At 29.9% G+C, this 13,163-nt stretch overlaps 1 protein-coding gene across 4 annotated transcripts in view; it reads right to left on the bottom strand.

Annotated features, from left to right (window-relative positions):
• Ppn (proteoglycan-like sulfated glycoprotein papilin) overlaps window positions 1-13,163 on the bottom strand; it is a 531,917-nt gene that overhangs the window by 125,565 nt on the left and 393,189 nt on the right. For all 4 annotated transcript variants that reach the window (XM_075365575.1, XM_075365573.1, XM_075365571.1 and 1 more), the window contains exons 11-13: window positions 11,588-11,781; window positions 8,822-8,968; window positions 3,411-3,590 (exon numbers count right to left, since the gene is read on the bottom strand). In XM_075365575.1, coding sequence (XP_075221690.1) covers window positions 3,411-3,590; window positions 8,822-8,968; window positions 11,588-11,781 — 521 coding nt within the window. The remainder of the gene's footprint in view (window positions 1-3,410; window positions 3,591-8,821; window positions 8,969-11,587; window positions 11,782-13,163) is intronic.

Below are 13,163 nucleotides of genomic sequence, written 5' to 3'. Positions count from 1 at the left end.
AACCATTAATAAAAAATAAACAAAAAGAAGGCTAGATAAGGCATGACGTCAAATAAAGGGAGGGGTGTTGACTAAACATTAACAGAAATTTAAACGTACTAGTACAATAAGTTTTGACAATGAAGTGGTTCCGAAAGCACATCAAAATATAATAAAAGAATGAAGCTAATAAAGATAAATAGTACTCAACATAGAAATCATTGTTATCTAGGCAGAAAAGATAATAGTAATTATTATCTTAAAAACAACAATCACCACCTCAATATTCACAAAATATTAGACAGCATCTAAACTTAAGTTTTCTGGGCAGATGGATTGGTCGAAGTTGGCCAATTAATTAGTTTTCTAGGTCCTCCGATTTAAATTCCTTGGACTACTGCCTTTGGAGTTGTTTAAAGGAACTTGTTTACGCTGAAAAATTAATCCCAAAGAAGAATTATTGAACTGAATAGCTTTTGAATATCTTAAGAATGACAGTGATACTATTAGAAAAGCTTCATTTGTTATATGTCGCACTAGATTTTGCATAAAGGAGATCGTTTTGAAGTGTCAGTAAGGTATGAAAATTAAATTTTTTAAATAAAACAAAATTAAATACAATAATTTTTTTATGCAAGTCATTCGATTTATTTTTTCTTCTGTTTCTTCTTCAGTAAAATTTAATTTTTTTAAATGTTTGATTTTTATTGGACTTATTTATGTCACTATTTTTATATTCTATTATATATATATATATATATATATATATATATATATATATATATATATATATATATATATATATATATATATATATAATTATTACCCAACTGTAAATTCACTCATGTAAGATGTACAGCACTATTTAAGAGAATATTGCTTTTTTTCCATACTCAGTCTTATTATAATCACAGCAAAACTGGCTCTTTCATAAAAAAAATAACTGAATATAATTAGATTCAATTAAAAGAATTGTTGATAGTTGTCTGATATTTACTCTGATACAGTGTAGTTAACCATTTTTCTACATCTGCCGCTGGGGAAAAAAAACGATTCTGGTACATCATCTTTGACTCAACAAATTGTAGAACATAATCAACGTTATCTGTAACTCCCATTAAAGTTGGAGGTATGCAGGTAGTTAGTTCATCATTGTCATTGTCCGAATCAGTCTGTATGGTGTCATTCTCATTTGCCTTTGCATTAATCGTACTGATTACAATATCTTCATCAGAAGAGTAATCAGCCACTAAAAAATCTTCGTCTATAGAAATATAAATTCAAAAAGTTATGTTGCAGGGCACTTGCAAAACATTGGTAACTGACTGCCATTCATTATCATCAACATTATTGTTGCTAGAACAAAGGTTTCCACTGCTAGTTTGTTCACATTCTGACAAAATAACGTGTTGTGGGTTTTTAAATTCAGCTTTTTTAAAACAGTTAAAAATTGTTAGCTCAGTCACATCATTCCAAGATTTTTTAACTTCCCATCGACAATGAACAAGATTAATTTCTCTTAAAGTTTTCATTATAATCCTTTTCCTATACATTTGCTTAAAATTTTGTATAATGCCCTGATCCATTGGTTGGAGTTTAGAGGTAACATTTGGTGGAAAGATAATGCATTTTATTGATAACAATTCCTGAGGAAACGATTTTGGATGTGCCAGGCAGTTGTCAATAAATAGAACAATCTTTTTATTTTTCGAATGATAATAATGATCCTATTTGAATAACCATTTTTCAAAGATTTCACTAGTAACCCTAGTAACCCTTTTCTATTGGCTTCATACTGAATAGGCAAGAGTTTAACGTTAGCGACCTCACATAGATTTTTGGATTTACCAGTTAAGAGAGGTTTCAACTTTTCTGTTCCCAAAATGTTCGCACCTGAAAGAACTGTGATCAGGTCTTTATGTGGTTTCCCACCATGGCATTTATCACTCTTAAAAGTTTAAAGTTGTCAGGTAAATATTTATAAAACAGTCCAGTTTTGTTAGCATTAAAGATGTCCGATTCATTGTATGTGCTTATAATTTCTTTTAGCATATTGTTTATCCACATATTACAAAATTCATCATTTACACTGGCACTTTCACCACAAACATTTTAAAAATTATTCCACCCTTATCTAAACTTATTAAGTCAACCTTTGAAATCCATACAATTGAACTGTCTCACAAAGAACTCGTCTTTTTTGCGTAAATTTGGTCCAGTGATAGATAAATTTTGATAGTGACTGTTTTTAAACTTCTCTAAAACAGTAAGAACACCCTTGTGTAAAAAATAAACTCAAACAGATAAATGAAAACTATGCGTACGAGCTGAGATGGTTATAAAGACACATTGACCGAAACTTCTTCCGAAAAACAAGTTCCGGTGAATGCTGATGCCTGATGTATAAGATTTTGCTTCCATCTTTACTGTATGTTGATTATTATTTTTATGGTATCGCATATTGACAGAAGTGAATCATGCTTGTTTCAAATTTCTGAACTGAAAATAGGATCAGTATTACACGCCTAATGTTAAACTTCTTTTATTTTTTTTTTTTTATTTTTTTGTAATAACTAATCAAATTTTTTACTTTGAGTTATAGGATTTTTGTTCAACTTAAAGGAATTATATTTACGTATAATGTAGAACAATACATCCGGGAATTAGAATAAATTTTGAGCTGTAGAAATTTTCAAGTTATAGGAATTTGACTATATATATATTTACATTTGTATTAGATTTATTCCAGGGCACTCAAAGCACATGCCCTAGGACATGCCCAAATCAAATATAAGAAAAAATTAAAAATCACTTATTATATCAGTGGAAAGAACCACAAACAAATGCATAATGCTGTCTAAGATGTAAAATCTTCTGTGGTTCTTAGGATTGGGACTCAGAGATATTTAAAAATTCTCATTAAGTATCACTAAACTGTAAAATATAATAATCTCTTATTATGTCCTATAATAGGATCTCTAAATCCTGTGTTAAAATCATTATTACAGAATTTTGCTATTCTTATGTAAGTTCTCACATAAACTATCGGCAAGGGGCTTCTTAGATGATAATTCAGGAATTGAAAAATCATCACACAAGTTTAATTAAATAATATTAACCAGTACAATATTTTATTTAACGTGGATTAAAAAACCATTTTAAAATTCTTTACAGAAGAAAAGTTATTTATAAGTAACATTCTTTTATTTTTTTTTTATTTACAATTGAAAAAGTCTTTAAAATTTTACTGAATTTTTTTTAGTACATTTTTCTTAATAAGAGAGGAGAAAGGGTTATGTATAATGGGTTTCTATTCATCAATAGCGTAAACAATACAACATTAATTAAATGTACAATTCAGTTGATTACTTAATACACAAGATGTTGAATATCTTGGTAGAAATAAAGTAAATTTAGCAATTAATACATACACCAGACCATTCGGAAACAATCCAGTCGAGTCCTTCACAAGGTCTCAATCGACAAACCATTTCTGTTTCTGGCTTTTCAGCAGGACAAGCAGAGTCACCTAACACTTGAATACGTTCATCTGTCTTAGTGTAACAACGTACTTTCCTCCTTTGCTTTCCTTCACCGCAGAGCTTATCACACTATAAAGAAGAAAATAATCAATTTTAACTACCCTTTATACTTTTATTACATCATTCACTGATACAATTAAATAATAAATTACTTCAATTATGCAAGTATATGTAATTAAAACAGAATGTTAGGCTAACATTTTTAGACAAATTAATAATTATTAACCCATTCCCTACTATCTGCAAGCATTGCCTTGATCATTTTCATTTTGGGGATACATTCATGGAACTTAGGTTTGCACCATTGTGTTGAGTCCCATTGCAGATAACTATGAACATACATTGTATCTAGTTTCTTGATTAGAAGTGAATGTACTTCTGTTTCATATTTTTGACACTAGAATAGTTTTCAAATCAAGTACTTGCAGTGTACCATATCTTTTCAAATTACTTATTCATGAAAACGCATGAGATAATGAAACAGTCTGGACTTAGCATAGAAGAATTTATGGTATTTTATGATCAATATGACTGATGTGGTAACATCAACTGGATTTTATGTTAACCTTTTTTTCAATTATGTGTACCCAAGAATTTTGTAATATATTAAAGAGGAAAACATACTGATTTACATAAATATAATTTATATTTTTCATGTGTAGCAATTGAAAAAAAATATTCTTGTTGATGTACTGTAAAAAATTCCAGTTCAGTGTTATATTCCTGGATATCATACTCTAAATTAATTTAATCAGAATAAAAAGTACTGATTTGTTATACCTAAATTCTAAAATTTATCTTATTAAATATTTCAGTTAAACTTAATGAAAACATTTGGTGGTTTCATCTGGTTGGGAACTAAGCAATCAATTTGGTAAGCAATATATCACTAAGTCAGCAATATTGTCATGACACAGTAAACAATAGCAGTAAGATAACTCATCCTGTTGACTTTAAATCTAGATTCCAAATAAATCAGAAAAATATTTAATTACTTTTGGAGATATTTCTTTTCTAGAAAACATTATATAATGTTATTTTCTGTACTTTTGACACTTTAACATGATAAAAAAATGCTAATAAAATGCATTTATTTATAAAAATACTAATGTTAATGATATTTAATTAGTCTAGTAAGTTGAAAACTATTAAAGAAGTTAATTTTTGTTTTCTGAAGGATTTCTGCAAGACAAACCCTACACAAAAATCTTTTAAAAAGTGTTTCATAACCTTTTTGATTTTTAACTTCTGTGTTTAAATCCTTCTTCAAAATACAATAAAACTTCAAAGAAAAAAATTATCCAAAAAATCCTCAGAGAAGACCTTTTACTTTACAGATTTTTTTTTAACAATACTAAATGTGATAAAAGATAATGAAAATTTTTTAATTTTGCATGCTGTGTCTTTAACCGAGTTCATCTTTTCCCCACATAATGACAGCACTGTCTCTAATGTGTATAACTATTTTCACATATATTAGATATGAAGATAAAATTTGGCAGCTGAGTAATTAGCATGTTTTTTTTATTATGAGTGACAATTTATTTTGTTTGAAAATTATGGAACAAGGGATTTACATTAAAATTTGAGTTAAAATGAAATAAGTGCAATGAAATGGAGGAAATTTTAGAGAAGGCTTTCAGCAAGGTTGTTTTATCAACCCCCCCAAGTATTTATAAATGGTACAAACATTTCCAAGAGGGCTGTGAAGATGTTGAAAATAACAAAAAGGTTGGACGCTTTATCACATCAATAAAATAAAGGAAATTGTGATCAATAATCATCTATTCAATATTAGAGAAGTTGCTGAAAAAGTGGGAATCTCTTATAGCTAGTGTGAAACAATCTTACTGACATTTTGGATATGAAATGAGTTTTAGCAAAATTTCTTGTAAAACTGTTGAATTTTCAACAAAAGCAACATTGCAGAATTATTGTAAGCTGACATTGCTGATGACATTGCAGAGTTACTCTAATGTGTTATAACAGGTAATGAAACAAGGGTGTTTATGCCAATGCGTAAAGTAGCTTTAATCCAATAAATTCAAGGTCTTCTCGTAGTGCCAAGTTCACCGTAATTTTCTATTTTTGTCTGCTGTAGTCGTAATGTTTTTGTTATTATTTTATTTTATTAGTCTTAACTGTTTTTGTTATCTCCAATTTTAATGTTGTCAAAGTTCCTAGAAGTTTAATTTTCTTTGTCTGCGATGATGTCATTCCTCAACTTGTTCGTATTCAGAAATTATCTTATCAGTCTTACGTAATTCTTTTAATGGTATGCTGGGTTATAAAAAATAAACTTTGTTATGTCTATAGTTCCCAAACTTCCCGCTTATGCTGTTTCTTTCCTGGACTAACACTTGCACACTACCTGTTGTCGTCAACACACACACTCCTCTGTCTACGGCCTACTTTGCTTCCCCTTCTTCTCACCTTTCTTCAGTGCAGGTCAGACTTCTACTGGGTGTGGACACGCTCACGTTTTCTTTCACGTTCACTGCGACTCGCTCTCGTTTTCTTTCTCTCTTGTTACATTTCTCTCACTGTGTCCATTTTGTTCGTAAGTGTACAAGTTGTTACATATTGTTTTGAAGTGGAGTGAATAATAATTTGTAAAATGTTGTTCATAAATAATTGATTTTGTTTAATGTTATGTACCATTAAAAGGTAAAGTAAGTGTGTTTTATTAACTACTAAGATGCTCTCAGGTCATTGAATAACTATTATTAATATTCTTCTGGTTGTTCATTAAAAGTCTTGGTTTGAAAGTCAGTTGATCTTATACATTTTGAAAATATTAATAAGAAAAAAGAAGTTTTTCTTGCATTTTTTAAGCTATTCAGTGCAAGAGCAAGTTAGGTTTTCTTGCATTTTTTAAGCTATTCATTGCAAGAGCAAGTTAGGAATAGATGAAATAAGTAGAAGTTTGTTTTCTTGCATACCTAATCCTTAAAGTGTCTACACATATGATTTGTATCTTTGTAATGATGATAACAATAATAATAGTAATAATAATTAAAACTTTATTGATTGGTTTGACGTGATGATGTAATTTTATAGTTATGCAAAATAGCTGAAAATTATGTACTGGTGTTAAGTTGAGCTCATGTTTTCACGTTAACATTTTGCATATGAAAATGAAAATAAAGACTGTCTGATTTATTACTGTTCTTCAATATGTTAATATATACAAAGTCTACAATAACGCACAATATTTGCAGTACAGATGAGTGTGATACCTTTAAAACGGTGTAGTGGTTGTCACATTTTTGTGTATTACTTATGAATTTCTGTGACGATGTTTAATCTCATTGCATTTTGTAACTAAGAGATGGCACCACTAAAAGTTGAAAATTCAGAATTATGTATCTTGCTTTTAGAAGCTCTGTATGCGATTTAGTTGTGTCACCGATAATTGTGTTGTGAAGTTTTACTATAGAGATAACATATTTTTCAAAACCTATTATGTTGTTTGTTTAAATTTAAATACTTTTTTTGTTTAGTTTTATGCCTAGTTTATAAGAATAAAACACGTAGAATAATATTAACTGCATGAAATTTTAGATGTAATTGATTATATTGTAATTAACTTTCTTTTTTTGTACTGGAATATATTATCGTGGCCTTTTTTCTATAACAAACTAGAAATGCAAGTTTTAATTATTTAATGATAAGTATGAAGATGTTCATAAATCAGAAAAGGCCAGTGCCAATGATAAGAATTATTGTATTTTATTTTTCTAAGTTAATGACATTTGTTCATTGCTAATTTTTATTATTACAGAATATGTCAGTAATGCAACAGTTTTCCAGTTACACTATGTTTATTGATGTTATGTTTATAAGTATATGATTGTAAAAAAAGTGATTTAAGTTCTTTTGTTTTCAGGCTTTGTTAAATTGCAGATTTTAATATTATTAGCCTATATGCAGTTTTTTGTGTGATAAATTAAAGTCCAATACTTTGGCGAACAAGGTATGTTTAATTTTTTGTAATTTACCCAACAAAGGGTCTACGGTTATGATATTGAAACAAACACCCATTTATTGTACCCAATGGAAGTTTCTGAAGAACCAAGATGAAAAGAGCATGCTAAGTTTGATTGATGTTGTGAGTTAAGGTTCTCCTTACTGTTTTTTTCAATTACAATTACTTTGTCCATTATAAATTCTTGTTACAAAGTTATATGCTCAACAAACAGTATTACTTAACAGGCAATCAGAAGAAAATGACCATAATGTGAGGCAATCAGAAGAAAATGACCACAAATGTGGGAAAATAATTCTTCGATTTTGTGCTGCAATAATGCTTCAGCTCTTACTTACTTCACTGTGAATTTGTGATTATGTAGCCTAAAATAACACCACACTAATGTTGTCTTCATATTCTTCAGATGCTACACTCTGTGACTTTTTCTTGTTACAAATGATTTTACCCAAAGAATAAAATTAAGAATTTAGTTTATAATAAAATTATCATGACATTCAGCAAAATTCAATCCATAAACAAACATTGATCACTTTGGAAAATAAAATTTCTCTTAAGCTAGATGTCAGCAGTACAGCTCCACAACTCAATGCCATAAGTCAAAAAAGGGAATATACAGCCACAGTATCATTATTAAGTTAATATTTTTGTTGTAACTATGAGTATATACTAATATTCCAAGAAATCCAAAACCACAACAGATTACCTACTTATATGTATTATTATAATAAATTTTTAATAGTTTTTTGAATAGATTTTTTAATGGCACTGATTACTATGTTCATTAGCCACTACTTAAAGTGTACAGCTCTCAATGAAATTGCATTAAATGCAGCTCAACTCAATGGGAACCAGTTTATTAGAAGTGTTTTAATTATTGGAATTGTATTCTTACTTAAGAGTCTTCAGTTTCCAGGATATTAATCCTCAGAAATGCTGCAAGTGTTATGGAACTATCAGGATTTAAAGATGTAATTTGCTATATTATTCAGGATCCAATGTACATTTTTGTTAACAGTAAAAATGAGTTTGTTTTCTAGATGAAGTTCCAGATAATTTTTTACCTTTAGTCCAATAATAATTTAATAAACAGTGTATATTTTCTAATTTAGACTATTAGTATAGGTGCTGATTTTTTCTTTCTCATTCTTGAGAGAAGATAGAAATAATTTATAATTAAAAAAACTGAAAATGACTTATAATAAAGGTAAACAGTAAAAAATTGATTTTTTTATACAATTTATTATTTCTGTGATACAGCTAACATTTTAAAAACTAATTTTAAGATTATCTGACATGGAAGCTTACTTACAGGTGACCATGGACCAATGTGCCATACAGGGCAAGGGACATCAGGACAATCGGCTTTAGTAGCTGGTGGAGCACCAAGTAACTCTTCACAAGCAGAGTTATCCACAAGAGATGGTCTACCGTTGCTAACTATTTGTTCACAAATAACCTAAAAGATAATACTTAACATTAATTACAAATTTTTAATAATAACAATAGTAGTAAGAATCTTTTTTTCCAATTATTAACGAAAAAATAAAAATTATTACATCTACCTAAATTGTATCATGTAATTCAGCAGTGATACTGTAATTTCATAACATATTAAAATGTTTAATTAGTATAATGAGTCTGTATGGGTCTTGGCTAGCAAAAAAATTCACCTCTATTCTTATTGATTCCTTGTCATCTCTTCTCAATTTTTAATTATGAGTCTCCTGAAAATTGCTCCTAAACCCAATAGTATTCTTTTCAGTATTATATGAACTCTCAAACATCTAAGATTATAACACACGTTTTATGTATATATATATATATATATACATACACGAGGGACGATCAGGAAGTGTTATATTTATAAGACAATTTTTTTTTTTTGAACAAAAACTACATATTTTTATTTATTTTTCGACCTAATCATCAAGTTTTTCTGAACACTTTCATAACTTGTGACAAGTTTTTCAATTCTATTCTCATAAAAATTCTGTCCAATTTCCTTCAACCATTTAAGGACCGCTTCCTTCAGTTCATCATCATTAGTGAAATGGCCCCCTCCCAGGACTTGGTTGAGAGGACCAAACAGTTGGTAGTCGCAGGGTGCTAGGTCACTGCTGTGCGGATGAAACCACACTTCCCATTTGAATTTTTACAGTAACTCCTTTGTTACATGAGCTGAATAAGGAGTAGCATTGTTGTGAAGAAAAATGACCCCTTCACTCAATTTTCTGGGTCTTTGATCTTTAATGGCTTTATGCAATTTTTTTAAAGTTTCACAGTAAGATTCGACGTTGATTGTTGTTCCTCTAGGCATAAATTCACTCTAAACAATTCCATCAGAATCAAAAAAGACTATCAGCATAACCTTTCGAACATGTAAGGATGTTTTCACTTTTTTTGGCTGCGGTGAATTTTTGTGTCTCCATTCATGTGATGCTCATTTAGTCTCAGGAGCGAAATAAAGCACCCAGCTCTCATCCCATGTGATGATTTGTTTCTAAAACTGTCAACCAATCCTGGAATAACGTTGAAGAAAAGAAAGAGCAGATGCAAAACATTGATGTTTGTGGTTGTCAGTCAACAGATGTGGCACCCATCGTGCACAGATCTTATGGTAACCAAGCTGATCATGAATAATCACAAACACACTACCATAACTGATGTTAAGTTCACTTGCAATCTCTCTAATTTTAATGTGCCAGTTACTCAAGACCATTTCATTCACACGTTCCGCGTTACTCATCGTGTTTGCAGTTGAAGGACACCCAGCACGCAGTTCGTCATTCACATTTCTTCTGTTTTTGAACATTTGGCACCATTTTGTGATCATGGGGTGTGATATTGCATTCTCACTGTATACCTCAACAATTTGGTGATGAATTTCACAACAATTGTAATATTTGCTCATAAAAATCGGACTACTGAAGGCACTTCTATGCTGGACGAAACCTATACAGGACACCCCATATTGACAATGACACTACACACATACCGAATGTCATACAGAATTGCTGCTCGGGGACCGTAAAGACAACAACATAACCAGTGCTGCCACCACAACACATTAATATATCCCTTTTACTTTAAGAAAACAGCAAGTGTGTAACTTATTTTTTTGATCCACCTCACATATATATATATATATATATATATAAAAGTTACTTTTATTTTGTAAACAAAGATAGAAATAGTCTTTAAATAGTGATGAGTATTGATTTTATATTATTTACTAATTACAATTAAAGGAACTTATTTATTTATCACATTTTTTTATATTTCTTTTAATTATTTCAATTTTTCTACTTACGTTTTCCCAGTATCTAAATAAAAAGAAAAAATCAATACACAAAAAGTAAAACAATGCAGATAATATATTATTAAATTATAACATGAATCAGAAAGGGACTCCAGAAACCCAACTTTAATTAATCCCTATGACAAAAATATAAGTGTAGGACCTGCTAAGTAAATATCAAAGTAGTGACTACGCTTATAAAAAGGTCTATTAAAAAAAAAAAAAAAAAAAATACAATGAGACTCTTATATATAACACTAAAGAATAAAAATTAGCCACAACTGAGCCACTCAAAATACATAACACATACAAACATAAAAAATGATAAATTAACAAACACTATTCAAATTATACACACTTTTTGAATACATCACTAACTTCAGAGATCTATCAAGACCTAACCCAAAAACCTGCATCACATCCAACACCACAAAATCATACAGCAGTCCCTGTGACTGCTTCTGAAGAAAGTTGATTTAGAGAGAAAGCTAGTTCAAACTTAGGCAAAGTTTTTATAACTTTCACTTTATAAAATATACTGTAGTTGATGTAAAACTATTTTATATTCTTTAACAAGAATAACATGTAAAACAAAATTCAAATGGTTAAAACTTCATCCTTTCACAGATCTCATATCATACATATGATGTCCATGTCTCAGATAATATGATGTCCACTTCATAACAGAACAACCACATGATTCACATGGTGAGTTGCTTGCTGTTAATTTGTTAAAAGCCAATTGTTATACTAGTTTTACATTAGCAAAATTTATACCTGTCTAGTTTGAACACTACCGAGTCCACAAGTCTGACTGCATGGAGTCCAATCCCCGATTGCCCACTGAGGAGAACATGGTTCGGTGGCACATGTTCCTTCAGTAGATGGTTGTAAGGCAGAGTCACAAAGATCAGTTGACACTTCAGAAAGATCTTTCCTTCTCGCACACCAAACTTTTCTCTCTTGAGTACCTAAAATGAATAATTCATGACCATCAATAATTAACATTATATGAATTTAAACAAAAAAATAAATTCAGGGTTATAATAATAATTTTAATTTTTTGGGAATTAGGTTAATAAATTTTTACTTGTTAAAATTTTTTTAACAGAAACTATTAAAACATCATAATTATCGAACATTAAAATTTGAAATGATAAAGCAGTAAATGTATAGTTTTCCGTTTATATACGAGGTCTGTAAATATAGTGATGAGACTGGTTCAGAAAAACTTTTATTTACAATCCAGTTACATATGGACTCTTATCACCTTCGAAATAGTTCCCTTGGGAAGCTATGCAATGTTTCAAACAGTTTTTCCACTCTTCATAATACTGTTGGAATTCAGAAACCGGAATATCCTTCAGATGGTCAATTATATTTTTTAAAATGTTTTCTACTGTTCCAAAATGGTGTTCTTTGAAGTGTATTTTTAAAGTTGGGAACAGGAAAAAGTCGCAGGGACTCAAGTTCAGGTGAATAACGTGATTGAGAAACTACAGGAATATTTTTCTTTGCCAAAAACTCATTAATTGAAAGTGCAGTGTGGCAAGGTAGATTGTCATGATGCAGCATCCAGTTGTCTTTGATGGCTGGTTGAGAGCAGTTGCCTGCGCAATCTTTCAAGAATTTCCGCAGTCTTTTCCACAGTCTTTCAAGAATTTCTTGGTGAACATATTGACTTACAGTCTGTCCTGTAGACATAAACTTCAAAAGTCCCTGATTCGCTCAACATTGTCGTCACTTTTTCACATTAACTGTCTTCGACAGCGTGGATCGTCCACAACTGATTCCTGGATATTTGAAAATGCTTTAAATCACCTAAAAACTTGGGCTTGTGACAGAGTGTCATCTCCATATGCACTTTTCAACTTTGAAAAAATTTCAGTATCATTTTCACAGAGTATAACACAAAACTTGATTACACATTATTGCTCATAATTAGTATCACTAATTTTTGTAACACAGAACAAAAACTCATTTCACGAAAAGTTTGTTTACTTCTCAATGGCAACAAAAGAATAATATGGCAAAAACTATTAATACCCAATATAAATCAGTTGTTCATATAACCATATGTTTACTTAGTAACTTTACAGAGTTGCCACTGGCTGCCAAAAAAAAAATTAGTCTCATTACTTTATTTACAGACCTGGTATTTTTATTGTTAGGTTGAACGAATTTGAACTATATTCCTATATCTTGATAATTTGTAAAAAACGTTCATAAAAAAGGCAAAAATATTTTTTTTATAAATTGGGCTGTTGAAAGATGATTACTTTTTTCAAATGAAAGTTTTTTGAAATAAATTGCTGATATTTTGTCGCACCATTTTTAAAAAAACATTTTCTAG

This window comes from Lycorma delicatula, chromosome 5 (genome assembly GCF_047948215.1).
Source record: "Lycorma delicatula isolate Av1 chromosome 5, ASM4794821v1, whole genome shotgun sequence".
In the NCBI taxonomy this organism is placed as follows: Eukaryota; Metazoa; Arthropoda; class Insecta; order Hemiptera; family Fulgoridae; genus Lycorma; species Lycorma delicatula.
This window is presented reverse-complemented; position numbering and strand designations above follow the sequence as displayed.